The sequence below is a fragment of the Jaculus jaculus genome, chromosome 4 (genome assembly GCF_020740685.1).
Source record: "Jaculus jaculus isolate mJacJac1 chromosome 4, mJacJac1.mat.Y.cur, whole genome shotgun sequence".
In the NCBI taxonomy this organism is placed as follows: Eukaryota; Metazoa; Chordata; class Mammalia; order Rodentia; family Dipodidae; genus Jaculus; species Jaculus jaculus.
Genome location: NC_059105.1, coordinates 146217998 through 146233534, shown reverse-complemented (window position 1 = coordinate 146233534; position 15537 = coordinate 146217998). Strand labels below are relative to the sequence as shown.

General features: G+C 37.5%; 1 protein-coding gene across 2 annotated transcripts in view; it reads right to left on the bottom strand.

Moving 5' to 3' along the window:
* Nucleotides 1-1425: 1425 nt before the first annotated feature.
* Nucleotides 1426-15537, bottom strand: part of Znf654 (zinc finger protein 654) — a 96312-nt gene continuing 82200 nt past the window's right edge. For both annotated transcript variants that reach the window (XM_045147285.1, XM_012949823.2), the window contains 3 exons: nt 11455-11596; nt 5789-8102; nt 1426-4442 (listed from right to left, as the gene is read on the bottom strand). In XM_045147285.1, coding sequence (XP_045003220.1) covers nt 4435-4442; nt 5789-8102; nt 11455-11596 — 2464 coding nt within the window. In that variant the 3' untranslated portion in view covers nt 1426-4434. The remainder of the gene's footprint in view (nt 4443-5788; nt 8103-11454; nt 11597-15537) is intronic.

Below are 15537 nucleotides of genomic sequence, written 5' to 3'. Positions count from 1 at the left end.
AAGACAGTATGGTTTTATAAATGTTTGAATATAGGTATGATTTGAGCTTGCCCCAAAAGTTCATGTGCAAGAAGCCTAGTCCATAATATATTAAGATAGTAAGCACATAATTTAGTATGATCAAGATAAATGGCTATTTATATTTAGCATTAAACATTGAAGCCTGTTGAATTGGAAATTAAAAAAAAAAAAAACAAAAAACACCAACATCAGAGGATCACTTTTTGGAGGGAATAATGCAGTTTTTGAAAGACTTGGTTGGCTCCTGAGAGCTTCTAGAAGAGTCTGGATCCTCCTTACTCTTGCTTTCTTGTTGGCATGTTTCTTCTGCACACTGGTTGTGTTTCCATCATGCTAGTGCAACCAGAGGGTGGAACCCTGCTATTTAGACTTCCTAGCACCAGAATTGTGAACCAAATAAACCTGCTTTTTTCTCCATGTGAACCTTTAAACCTCTTTCATGTTTGCAAGTTTTTTCTTTGTGAGTGAACCAAAAAAGATCTCATGTCCCAAAACATCATTTGGGGGTACAGTTATGTTCATAATTTAATTCTATAATCAAAATCTAGGCCTCATGTATCATAAGCACATCACCTTTGAACCACACCCAGATGCCTGCCCCCTTTTTAAAGAAATGAGGATATCCCTGTTGTACAAACTCCTGAACTCACGCCATACTCTGACCCTCTAGACTAAATGAGACTACAAGAATGTCCTAGCTAGGGCTTTTCCTAATATTTTTTTAAAGAATCTTTTTAAAACCTTTTTTGTTTCATTTTTATTGACTTGAGAGTAACAGAGAAAGAGGTAGATAAAGCGAATGGGCACGCCAGGGTTTCCAGCCACTGCAAAGAAACTCCAGACGCCTGTGCCCCCTTGTGCATCTGGCTAATGTGGGTCCTGGAGCATCGAGCCTCGAACTGGGGTCCTTAGGCTTCACAGGCAAGCGCTTAACCGCTAAGCCATCTCTCCACCCCAATCCTAATATTTTTAAGTGACTTCAGTCTTTTAAATTTCACATGAAGTTTATTTGAAGAATTGCAACTGTCTGTTTCTGGTCAATTCTGGTTTTTCTTTTACCTATATGAGGTGTGGAGTACTCAGTCACAATGAAACTCAGTTACTGTACAAGAACAGGAAATGTGGAGACTCGGTCATGCTGACACTGCTGTGCCCCAGGAACGGAAGTGCAGAGTACACAGCCATGCTAACATGTATCAACTATTTCTGCCTTTGGTATCGGTGAAAATGTCTAGAAGTCTACTTTAAAAATTTTTCTCTTGTATTTAAGAAAAATCATCTAATAAACTGATAATGATAACAACATTGTCTATTCTTTTGGGAGACATACAAACTTCATTTTCTCTCTTAACTGGGATGAACTATTTCTTAAATCAGTGTACTACATAAAATTGAACACTTGCATTACCAACAAGGACAATGTTTTATTGAACAAATCTATGTACAATACAAAAATTTTCTGAAATGAGACACTATTGTTGATTTATTGCAGTTCAATGGCTCAGTTGTAATTTGTACTTTTATAAAATGCACAATAAAATAATTTAATATTCAACAAGGAAGCACAAATTTCCTTTCTTGCTGAATCTGTATTATCTTTCACATATGAACAATTCCAAAATGCATATGCAGCATTTACTCATTCTGAAAAGGTGTTTTACAGTACCAAATAAATTAGAAAATAAACACTATCATCCCTTTTAAGTTTTTCATTCATACAATAGTTACTAAACCAAACATGAAAGCACAGCTGAACCTTCAGTGATTTGAAAAGAATCACAAGTTCAATAATATAAATTATTCATAATTGATGGTTTTTTAAAAAATGAGTATGGCTAGAGCCCAAAGTACCAGTGTCCTTGTCCACAGAGATTCCACTTTTCTGTCTTCTATGTCTAAGCAGCAAAAATTCAGATTTGCTTTTTTTCTTGACCTCACTGACACATAGCAGAAATTTAGTATTTCATTTTTTGAAGGAATTTTTTTAATTTAGAAAGTAAGACTTTAAACTTGGTCCATGTATCCTCAAAATAGAAGTAGAAAAGAAGTAAAAAGGAAAAGGTTGTGTAAGAAGAAAGCTTCCTTTCTTCTGAATCCCTAAATGTGTAATTTAAACACCTAAAAAAGCAACATGACATAGGCTTATATTTTAAAAGACAGGCATAATAAAATATACACACTCTTTCAATAATCCTTATTGGAGTAGATAAATAAAGAGGTTAGAATGTGGTCAAATAGAATTTTATATGACATTACTTGATTTCATTAAATATAAACCGATTTGATGTTTCAGAAAATTTTCTCATGGCAACACAAAAGTAGAGATAAAAACCTCAAATTAAGCTTAGTGACAAATAACAGGTGTAATATGTTTAAAACATTCTAGCATAAACTTCAAAATTCATGAAAATGTAATACTGTGAACTTAAGACTTGTCAGTGGCTACAACTTGTAAAAAATTAACATATGGTAAGATGATGCTGTGGAAAACATACAAAAGCAGAAAGTATTGTTCAAAAAAAGTCACTGTCGAACGAGCCAGTTTCCAAATATACTTTTTTTATTACAAGATGAACTTTTAAAATGAACTGAAATAAAAGTCCATTATTACACTTTTAGTATCAGGAAGTATGGAAAACACTCTGTTAGCGTTGACCTTAAGAGGATTTGAAAACCTGATTATGAGTTGTACTTATTATCTACATGTAAATTTCACAGCCTAATGTAGGCTACATAACAAAACACAAACAAACTTAGATGTGATTGGAATGGACTTATGACCATCATTGCATAGTACTGAATGCCCATGATTAATAATAAAGTTGGGACTATTTTTAGATCATCTGATACAGCATGATATGGAAATCATAATTTCAAAAAATCTGGATGCCACCCTGGAAATGTCCCATTCTCCTAACTGCATTCAAGAAGCTCCAATGATCCTACAATTTATAATAGTAGAAGTCTGATGAGATTATCTGCTTCTAACAAAACTATCATTTGGAATTACTGGAATATTTGATTGACATTCTTTTAAAATAATTTGCCTTTGTGCTTTTTATTTTATCCCACTTTGAATTAATGAACAATTATTAGGTGAAGGTGTCCTTTTAGCATCTTCATTTCAATAATAAGACAGGTGGGAAACATCCAGAATATACTTTAAAAGAATATTTGTAAAACATTTATTGTTTTAATAATTTAATAAGTTAAAAATCTTCCTTAGGAAAATTACTGATTACAAGGAAAATAAGAAATTAATATATCTCTTATTATGTTCCTGCTGTGCAAATTTTGGCATAAATACTTCCTTAAATATAAAAATTACTATTTGGACCAGATTCATCACTAATGAATAAAATACATGAGTAGTATGGCTTACATTGGAATTAACTCTCCTAACTGAATAAAATGAACTCTCAACCTGATTCTTAGCTGACATACTTTTAAGCCAATTGTTTTCACAGGACTGTACTTAGATAACTCACACTAGTGCCCAAAGGACCTTACTGTGAATCAACCAGCAAATGTCCTCACACTATATACAAATAGAAATATCCCAGTGTGCTTTTACCATTATTCACATTGAAGAATTTGCAATTCAGTGTTTTCCTTCAACTACATAGCCAGTATTGGTCTTAGATTCCTACATGGCTCCCAAAGTTACTGACACTACTTTCTATTTAACACTGCTGCCTTTTAAATATATAGACTTGCTTTATGAAAGTGTTAAGTTGAAGGTGCTATCAAGAGCTTATTAGCAAAGCAGTTGTAATTTTCAATGTTGGCATGCCATTCACTGAACTATGACCTCTCTAATCATCTGAAAAGAAGTTACAACCTTTAATAGATAACATGGTGACAGATCAAGCTTTATTTCTATGTATCAGCTTCTAAATTATATCACAAATGAAAGAGCAATGGTTCCTTAAAACACATTTGACCAGAAAGAAGGACATGATCTGATTATGCATGACAAGAAAATAAATCCCATTTTCAGTATGCTTTAGTGTTTATTGTAAACCAGCTCCCCTTCCACCTCCTATTTTATAATGGGTTAGCTTTTCCCTTTCAGTAAGGCCATAGCTGGTTGTCATTTCTGACAGCTGCCCGAGCATGTTTTCACACAGGCAAAACTGGACATGCTGCTATTTATCACCAGAAACTTATTTTAAAAAAATGTGGTTTCTTGGATAACTGGTACTTTGGGAGTTTTGTAATAACCCTTTTGGAGTCTAAGCCAGCACATCTCTGCAAGTTCATTCCCGAAAATGTGCTTTGTCTTTATCTTTAGTAATCCGAGACCACTCTAAAATTAAGGCCATCAAGGAAATAGCAAACTGATGATGCATCTTCTTGTAGTGCTTTTTTCACACTACTGCTTGATCAACAGGTCTTTCTGAGACACTTTTATCAGGCACCTGTAAAATAAAACAAATAATTTCATTTATAGATGTTCCACTGAAATTCTTAGGTGGGTTTCTGTTTATACCTTCTCTCAAAGGATACTGATATTCATAAAAAAGCAAACATTGTTTTGTTCCTTTTGTTTTTCAATTATTTAACTTCTATTTTTGACAAAGACTGAGTCTTTCCTGGTCTGCATTTTGGCATGCACATGAAAAAATTTCTATAACAGTTTCTTTTTAAATTTTCTATTATATGAAACTTGGAATAAAGAAGTCTTTGAAGCCGGGCGTGGTGGCGCACACCTTTAATCCCAGCACTCGGGAGGCAGAGGTAGGAGGATCACCAAGAGTTCAAGGCCATCCTGAGACTACATAGTGAATTCCAGGTCAGCCTGAGCCAGAGTGAGACCCTACCTCAAAAAAAAAAAAAAAAAAAAAAAAGAAGTCTTTGAATAGTAGAAAATGTAGGACCAGTGAGAGAAAACTGTGCTTGGGTTCCAGCTTCCACATATCCACAGCCTAATGTGAAATACTGATTAAGTTTGTCTAATATATAAAACATGAATATTAATATTATTTGGTCACCCAACAGTAGCTGTGAATTAAAGAAAATGATGTGTGGAGTCAGAGTCATGCTTTACCAGCCTTATGCAGATCTTTTTTTTTGGGGGGGGGGGGGCGTGTTCAAGGTAAGGTCTCGCTCTAGCCCAGACTGACCTGGTGGCTTCGAACTCACAGCAATCCTTCTACCTCAGCCTTCCAAGTACTGGGACTAAAAGAATGTGCCACCATGTCTGGCAAGATTTTTTTTTTTAATTTAATATTTTGGGGGTGGTTGGAGAATGGACACACCAGGACCTTCAGCCTGCTGCAAAGGAGCTCCAGACACATACACCCCCTTGTGGTGCATGTGTGACATTGAGCACTTGTGTCTGGCTACACAGGTCCTGGAGATTTGAACATGAGTTCCTAGGCTTCACAGACAAGCACCTTAACCACTAAGCCAACTCTCCAGCCCCCATCAAGATTTTTTTTTTAAAGTATTTTATTTATTTGTTTGACAGAGAAAGAAGGACACAGAGCAAAAGCGGGGGGGGGGGGGGCGCGAAGGGGGAGAATGGGCACACCATGGCCTCTAGCTACTGCAAACAAACTCCAGACACATGTGCTCCCTTGTGCATCTGGCTAACATAGGTCCTGGGGAATCGAACCTGGGTCCTTTGCCTTTGCAGGCCAACACCTTAACTGCTAAGTCATCCCTCCAGCCCAAGACGTTTTTAATTTCATAAAAACATAGCCATATTTATGGTACTTTTCTACTTTAACAGGTATTTCTATTCAGAATATAAAGGACTTACTTTCGTCATCTGAATCAAATCCAAAGAGTGTCTGACATTTCTTTTGTGCAAGGTGAGCCTCAAGTGCTTCTGCATTACAGTAGGTGGTCAGGCATTTACCACATCTTAATCTTTTTGCTGGTTTTTTATAAATGTTATCTTGATCAGAACAGGCATCTACTTTATCAGACAGAAATTTTCTGCGTTTTGGCATACTAAGGTACCGTTCATCAAGGTAACTAGGAGGCAATGGTCTGACATAAGGCTTTGTTAAAATTAAGCCATATGAAGTTTGTTCACTTGTATGATTTGGTTTGGATGATGCCTGAGATATTGGCAGGACATTGTGTTCTTGTGGGACAACACTGGGTAAAATAGAACCATTTTCTGTTCTGATGCTGTTTGTATCAGTTTTCAGAGCAGGATCTGAGGAAGCTAAAGGTATCTGCTCTATCTCACTGTGTCCATTGACTAAACCACTCTTGCGGTAGCTATTTGGCTCTGTGTCAGGCATCTTTTGGTCTATCAAGCTTATACTTGAATGGTCATTTCCATTCTGAACTAAACTGTCTGTTTTCTTTTCCATAGTTTCTATACATGTCTTTGGTTCTGTAGAATCTTTCCTTGACTTGCTAGTAGAAACTGGTAGATTCATCGTTTGTTTCTCACTGCTAGATGAGTTAACTTCCTGGTGATTAGGATTTGAGTCTGCGCAAACATCCAGAAGAATTGCTTCACTTGGTTGTGCAGATGACTCTGGTGTTTTACTTAAGTAGTGCTGGGCTTCATGCTCATACAACAGAGGGAGATCTTGAAAAAGCTCGTGGCATTCTGGAAAACTACACTGAGCTTGAAATACCCTATGACTTTTTGTATGTTGGGCAAGCTGGAATGGCAGCTTAAAGGACTCGTTGCAATTAAAATGCAAACAGAAGTATACATTGGGGTAACTATGTCTATTAAGGTGATCTATGAAATGCTGAGAATCTTCAAACTGCCTTTGGCAAAATTTGCATTTTCCTTTACTCCACTTCATAACTGTTTGTCTCACATTTAAATCAGTTGGATGTACAGTCCTTGCATGTATATTTAGAAATCCAATTCTTTTAAATATCCTGACACAGCCAAGAGCAGGGCACTTGAAGTTTCCTTCTTGATCTGTCGCATACACATCTTTTGGATGGCACACAGTTCCATTGATTTTATGAAGCACTGAGCCTTCTTGATTCAGGTCATAATCGACCTCATAATCACCTTCTTCATTTTCTTCCTCCTCATAGTCATCTACACACTGAGGTAAAGGTTTGAAGACATTATTTAAAGAAGCATCAGGTATGCCATTTTCAGTAATGTTTGGAACAGCATCCTCTGGTATACCAGCAGGAATTTCAACCAATTTATCCATGTGCTCAGGGATAGCTTCTTTGTTTCCATCACTGGAAGCAGTCAGTGTCTCTGTTTCTAAATCCTTATTACCAGAATTCCCATTTATAAGTGAAATGGAAGAACTGGAACATTTTCTGTCTTCCAAAGCAATGATTTCCTGACTATCCTGACGTACTGTAGCAATCTGCTGTCTCTGTATCTTCTTAACATGATTCTTTAAATGCTTCTGCATAAGTCCTCTGTTTCTAAATTTTCTACCACATATGACACATGAAAAACTGCCTTTCTTCTGATGAGCCTGGGCATGCCTTACAATGTGACCACCAAGGAATTCTTTGTTACATAACATGCACCGGTGCCTGGGGACATTGTGATCTACTTTGGAAGTATTAAGACCAGTAAAGTTTTTCTTTGTATTAACAGGACCTTTAGGGTGCACCCTAGACCTCTCGGGCTCAGTCTCTTTAGTGTTGTGACCTGGGCGAGCATCAAGACCTTCATCTAAACTTTGCCGTTTCACTGTCTTTCGATTAACTGTAGAATTTTCCAGTGTATTCTCGTTTAGAAATTTTACTGCTGATTTATCACTCAGTAATGCCACACAGTTTTTTTTAATCATTACAAAGTTCCAAAATTCAGGATCAAAAAACAATCCCTTTTTCAAAATTGGAAGTAACTCAAAACGAACCCGATTTTGAACACTACTGATGCCTTCATTGTATTCTTCATCTGGCCGTTTGTAAAGCTCCTCAACAGTATGGTAAGCTTCTAAGGAACGCTCAAGAAAAAAGACCGAGAGTGCACAAATCCTGAGAATTTCTAAATCATTTGGCAGAAAATGTGCAATTGTTTTGTAAATCAGACATTTTGTTTTAGGATCATTATGAAGGTCCAGTTGCAGAGCACAACCACATATTTCAACACAAATTTGCAAGCCTTCTTCTTCAACCTGGAAAAAGGAAAATATTCCTATTAAAATATGCACCCGATGTCCTCTGGCCTGTCCATGGCATGCAAACCTGCACTCACAAGTACAAGCACTATACACACATCACACCACATACAAGTTTTCTTACAAATCTAGATTCACTTTAGGTGCCATTCTCACATTCTTTGGCAGAAGGATTAATTTATATGTAACTTTATTTATCTTTTTGTTGTTGTTGTTGTTGTTTTTCAAGGTAGGGTTTCACTCTAGTCCAGGCTGACCTGGAATTCACTGTGTAATCTTAGGATGGCCTCGAACTCACAGTGATCCTCCAACTTTTGCCTCCTAAGTGCTGGGATTAAAGGCATGTGCCACCACACCTGGCTTTATATGTAATTTTAAACATTTTTCCCACCTAGATTTCTTGGGTATAATAAATATGAAACACACTGGTTCAAAACACAATTCCTTATATCTTGATTTCCCCTAAGTTCTATCTATATCTCCTATTCTAACTTTTAAAACTATAATATACTTAGATGTGCAAGGTTAAAAATTTTAAGATCATCAAAAAGGGAACATACTATTTTTTTTCCATATCTAAAATCCTTGGGTATTTTTTGACTGAAGAGACAACATTTAGTGAAGTGTTTATCTCTTTAGGATCTCAGGGATGTCTCATTGGCCTTCAAATCCACTTGACCACATTACTGTTGTCCTACTAATACCACTGGAGAATTGTAAAAGACAAGAAAATAAAACGTGCTCTATAAATTAGAACATCTATCATTTAGAACCCAGCTGGAAGCCCTTTAGGTCATCTGTAATATATCCTAAGCAATATTGTAACCACACATTTTCACAGTACTGAGGCACATGAAATGAAAGTGATTTTGGTAGAGTGAAAGCTATTAAACTTGTTTTTAATACTTATTTCATCTCTGAAGTCTTCATTAGGGCTACAGAGATGGCTTAGCTGTTAAGGCATTTGTTTGCAAAGCCAAAGAATCCCAGTTCAATTCTCCAGGACCCACGTAAGAGATTCACAAGGGGGTACATGCATCTGGAGTTCATTTGCAGAGGCAGGAGGCCCTGGTGCATCCATTCTCTCCCCCTTTCTCTCAAATAAATAAATAAATATTTTAAAAAATAAAGTTTTACAAATTATTCTGATGTATATCAAATGTTAGTAAGTATTCTATACCTCTATACCATAGTTCTCTATTTAGTAAGAATGCTATGAATGCAAGTAACAGAATGAATTAGAAACAAAAAATTCTTGGACACAGTGCTCCTATTCATATCATGGGAATATGATGATGTGTGATTATACAAGTAATGAGTGATTAGACAATGAATGTGATACATGCAAAAACGTACAAGAAAAGGGCTGGAGAGGTGGCTTAGCAGTTAAGGTGCGTACCTGTGAAGACCCAGGTTTGATTGCCTAGTGCACACATATGCCATCTGCACAGGTAGCACATCTGCTGAATTTGTTTGCAGTGGCTGGAGGCCCTGGCGCGTTCATTCTCTTTATATATTCGTCTCTTTATCTTTCCCTCTCTCAAATACTGAGATAACTATTTAACTGATATCACCTTATATATTTGAAAGAACCCCACAAAAAAAAAAGTCAATTAAAGGGCTGGAGAAATGGCTTAGCAGTTAAGGTGCTTGCTGTTAAGCTTAAGGGACCCTGATTCAATTCACCAGGACCCACATAAGTCAGATGCACAAGGGGCCACATTCCTCTGGAATTGGTTTGCAGTGGCTAGAGGCCCTATTGTGCCCATTCTCTCTTTCTCTCTGCTTCTTCTTCTGTCTCTGTCCCTCTCTTAAATAAATAAATAAATAAAATATTTGAGCCCCATTCTTTGAAGGCTCAAAAAAAGTCAATTTACTGAAGCTAAAATGGGTACTGAATGCAAATACTACCTAGAGATACATATAAAGTTTATTTACAAAGTAATTACAGTTCTAATGTTAGTCATAAGAAAATGAACAGTTTCATATAGAAAAATTATTCCTATATAAAATCTTAAGCAAAATAGATCAAGATTTTTTTTCTATTTCAATTATTTTTCTTAATATACCCTTTGCTTTTTTTTTTTGGTTTTGCAAGGTAGGATATCCCTCTAGTTCAGGGTGACCTGGAATTCACTCTGTAGTCTCAGGGTGGCCTTGAACTCATGGCAACCCTCCTACCTATGCCTCTCAGTGCTGGGATTAAAGGTGTGCGCTATCACACCTGGCTTAGTATACCCTTTTTTTTTCTCAAAGGGTCAACTTCTGTGTAGGTTGTTTAAAACAGAACAGTCACAGAAACAATGTTTCACATATGACACACAAGACTTGATAAAGTAAAAGTATTCTTTTAAAAAATATGTAAAAACAAATATAGGGATGGCTTAGCAGTTAAGGTATTTGCCTGCAAAGCCAACAGATCCCAGTTCGATTCTCCATGACCCACATCAGCCAGATGCGCAAGGAGGCACATGCGTCTGGAGTTCATTTGCAGTGGCTGGAGGCCCTGGCGCGCCCATTCTCTCTCTCTCTCTCAAACAAATAAATAAAATATATTTAAAATATATATAAAAACAAAAATTAATGAATCCTGTTATCCTGAAATTCCAAAAGATTACCAAAAGAACATTATATTCAGATATGCAGAAGAGATGGAGACAAGAAGAGATTTTAAATCGGACGTCTGGGTCTTTTCACAGGCTAAACACAGGGACTATTGACTCAAGACATACAGTCTGCCTAACACAGCAACATCATTTATATTATTTGATTGTTGCTAGTCCTGATGGAGGGCTCTTAGCCTACATCTGGCCCACAGATAAACAAAGAGTGGCAGGCCACAAAAAAAGAAAGCCAAGAGGGGTTCATGGATTAAGAATGACGTGAAAGTAAAGGCAGTCTCCTTTGCGATAGTATACCCTTTTGTACCATGTTGGAAGTTTGGTGCTGTGGGAGGAGGATGTGATACATGAACAATGTGGCATTAAAAGCTCTCCTTGGGCTGGAGAAATGGCTTAGCGGTTAAGCGCTTGCCTGTGACACCTAAGGATCCCAGTTTGAGGCTTGATTCCCAAGACCCACATTAGCCAGATGCACAAGGGGGCACACACATCTGGAGTTCGTTTCCACTGGCTGGAGGCCCTGGCGTGCCCATTTTTTTCTCTCTCTCTATCTGCCTCTTTCTCTGTCACTCTCAAATAAATAAATAAAAATGAACAACAACAACAAAAAAGCTCTCCTTGTATAAAAATTACAGAACCAAATAAATTTGCAGAGTATTCAGATTTCAGTGAACTGTCATTTAAATTTATTGGATATTTAAAATTCAATAGATAAATATGCTATTTACCTCATCTTTAATGATTTTCATGAAAGGAAATATGACTCTCACATTAGTTGCTGTTCTTAAAAGCTGGTAACATTGGTCTACAAAATCCTGTTTTGAAGGGTTGGATTTAAGCTGTAGTTTACTCCATATGAAAATCAATTCCCTGTAAATGAGAAAAATAAAAGGTGTATCAAAACACAGATCCAAATACAGCTGAAAAACACAGACTACTGTGCTATACTTGTAGGAGGTTAAAAGTCATACACACACACATACACACAAAAAGCAAAATCAGAAATTATAATTTTTCAGTGATAAGGAATGCTGACACACCTAAGACATCTTTCCTTTAAATCAAAACAGAAGCTCTGGGCTAGAGAGATGGCTCAGCAGTTAAGACACTTGCTCGCAAAACCTAAGGACCCAGGCTTGATTCCCCAATACCTACATAAAGCCAGATGCACAAGGTGGGACATGTATTTGGAGTTCACTTGCAGTAGCTAGAGGCCCTGCTGTGTGCGTACATATCTCTCTCTTTCTCATAATTGCTGTGACTACATAGTGAATTCCAGGTCAGCCTGGGCTAAAGTGAGGCCGTACCTTGAAAAACCAAAATAAATAAATAAAAAATAAGTTAAAAACCTAAATTTTAATCCCAATGTACTAATATTGAGGTAACCTAAAAACTGTCCATTGTGGTTTTTAATATCCTATTTGCAAATTTAGAAACTAATGTTGTAGACTTTTTCAATAAATAATATCTGGGCCGGACAGATGGCTTAGTGGTTAAGCTCTTGCCTGTGAAGCCTAAGAACCCTGGTTCAAAGCTCTATTCCTCAGTACCCACATAAGCCAGATGTGCAAGGTGGCAAGAGCATCTGGAGTTCATTTGCAGTGGCTGGAGGCCTTGGTGTGCCCATTCTCTCTCTATCTGCCTGTTTCTCTCTCTGTGTCTCTTGCTCTCAATAAATAAATATAAATAAACAAAAAAGTTTATTAACAAAACATAATAATACTTAACAGCAGAGGCCACATCAAGCTGTCTAAATTTGAATCCTGTTTCACTGTTTCCTAACTGAATAACTTGACTATAATTACTTATAAGACTACTGGACTAAATGGATAATGTGCATATAACACATAGAATACAGGAACTCCTCACCAAATGTTAGCAGCTACTGTTACATCACCATTATTAACAATAGTGAAACATAAAAAGTTCCACTGGGGCTGGAGTGACAGTTTAGTGGTTAAGGTACTTATCTGTGAAGCCTAAGAGCCTAGGTTTGATTCCCCAGTACCCACATAAGCCAGATGCACAAGGTAGCACATGTACCTGGAGTTCATTTGCAGTGGCTGGAGGCCCTAGTGTGCCCATTCTTTCTATCTGCCCCTCTCTCAAATAAATAAGTAAAATATTTTTTTAAAAGTTCCATTGGCTTATTCACTTTGTAGCCCCAGGCTAGCTTCACATCGATGGCCTCCTCCTAACTCAGCCTCAAGAGTGCTAGAACTTAAGGCATGCACCACCACTCCCAGATAAAAATTCAGTTTTTCACATTACAGTTAAAAAATGAATTTTTTTCAAGCAAGGAAAATGAACCCAGCATTTAGAAATTTAAAGGAAATGTAGAAGGAACCTCAAACTACTCAGAAGGAAGTCCAAAAAGGGAAGATAAATTCTTTCTCTGGCTGGACAGGTAGTCATTCATTCAATTTCTATCCTTTTTTGTTTGTTTATTTATTTTGTTTTTTTTTTTTTAATTTTAAATTTTTATTAACATTTTCCGTGTGTGTTTTTTTTTATTTTTTTTATTTTTCGAAGTAGGGTCTCACTCTAGCCCAGGCTGACCTGGAATTCACTATGGAGTCTCAGGGTGGCCTCGAACTCATGGCAATTCTCTTACCTCTGGCCTCCCGAGTGCTGGGATTAAAGACGTGCACCAACACCCCCAGCTTGATTTTGTTTTTTTTAAGGCAAGGTCTCGGTCAGGATGACCTGGAATTCACTATGTAGTCTCAGGGTGGCCTTGAACTTACAGCCACTACGCCCGGAAGTTTCTACTCTTAAGAGTTTCTGTACCCCAAATCAGAAGACAGGCTTTGTTCCATTTGTAAGGCCCCTCCCTAAAGCACTGAAATTCCACTGAAAGCAGAAAATCATGTATATTTTCCTGATAGTCTATGCTCATTTATACATGGTCAGTTATGTTATTAGTAAAAAAACAAAACCACCTTGTTAAAAATAGCTCAAAGGGCTGGAAAGATAGTTTAGCAGTTAAAGGTGCTAGTAAGCACTTGCATGCAAAGGCTGGTAGCCTAGGTTTGATTCCCTAGTACCCATGGAAAGGCAGATGCACATGCACAAAGTAGCACATATCTGAAGTTCCTCTGCAGTGGGAGGAGGACCTGGCGTACTTATCATTTTATCTCTCATTCATAATAAATAGATAACAAAAATCTACAAAGCAGCTTGACAGAGCTAAGGACAGAGAATATACGTCTCCCCAAAGGAAAAGACCTTTGAAAATTATTTACAAGTGTACATCTCACCAGTTCCTCCTTATCCCTTCTCCTCTACTCTCAATTATAGTCAACACAGCACTGTTCTGAAGAAAAGTTACTGTTAGTAAAACATACTCTCCCTAGAAAACACAGAAAACAAGGATACTTGTTTCTAAACCCAGCTCCTTTTTTTTTTTAATTTTGTTTTTTCAAGATAAGGTATCACTCTAACCCAGGCAGTCCTGGAATTCAGTCTGTAGTCTCAGGCTGGCCTTGAACTCACAGCAATCCCCTACCTCTGCCTCCTGAGTGCTGGGATTAAAGGCATGTGCCACTATGCATGGCCCCAGTCTTATTCTCAATTAATTAGTTGATTCTACCTCTGGGCATGAAGACTTCAATCTTTGAAAGAAGAATGTTCAAGTATGATTTCCAGGTACTTATCTTCAAACTACTGGTAGTTGGGTAAGGTGGAATTTTTTTACATTCAGTATTTCATTATGTACCCCAGGCTAGCCTGAAATTCAAGATTCTCCTCCTTTGTCTCCTACATGATTTAATTAGAGACATGCATATCCTGTCTGGCTTAAGACAGTGATATAAGCATCTAAGAATATAGGGCTGGAGAGATGGCTTAGTGGTTGAGGTTCTTGCCTGTGAAGCCTACGGACCCAGGTTCTATTTCCCAGTTCCCACGTAAGCCAGATGCACAAGACGGCACAATGTGTCAAGTGCATTTGAAGTCGAGACCCTGGTATACCCATTCTTTCCCTACATCTTTGCCCCCTCAATTAAATTAATTAAAGTTTTTTAGCCGAGTATGGTGGTGCATGCCTTTAATCCCAGCACTAGGGAGGCAGAGGTAGGAGGATCACTGTGAGTTCGAGGCCACCCTGAGACTACACAGTGAATTCCAGGTCAGTCTGGACTACAGTGAGACCCTACCTTGAGAAATAAAAAAGGAAATTTTTAAAAAATTTGAAATTTTGAGGGCTGGAGAGATGGCTTAGGGGTTAAGTGCTTGCCTGTGAAGCCTAAGGACCCTGGTTCAAGGCTCGGTACCCCAGGTCCCACGTTAGCCAGATGCACAGGGGGATGCACGCGTCTTAGAGTTTGTTTGCAGAGGCTGGAAGCCCTGGCGCGCCCATTCTCTCTCTCTCCCTCTATCTGTCTTTCTCTCTGTGTCTGTCGCTCTCAAATAAATAAATAAAAATTTAAAAAAAAAATTTGAAATTTTGAAAGCATTAACTAAAAACTGTTTAGAGCCCATGATCACTTATATTTATTTATTTGAGAAAGAGAGGGGAGAGAGAGAGAGAAACAGCTGCTGCAAATGAACTCTAGACATATGCACCACCTTGTACATCTGGCTTATGTGGGTCCTGGGGTATTGAACCTGAATCATTTGGCTTTGCAGGTAAGTGCCTTAATAGGGAAGCCATCTCTCCAGCCTCCCCCTCCCTGCCCGCCCCAAAGATCATTTCAAATGATTATATTTAGCAAATGAAGCTTAATTTCCTATTACAAATTAAGGAAATGGCAAAATGATTATAATAGTGTGTTTGTATTGTGCGTCCTTTAGGACAAGAAGCAATTAAT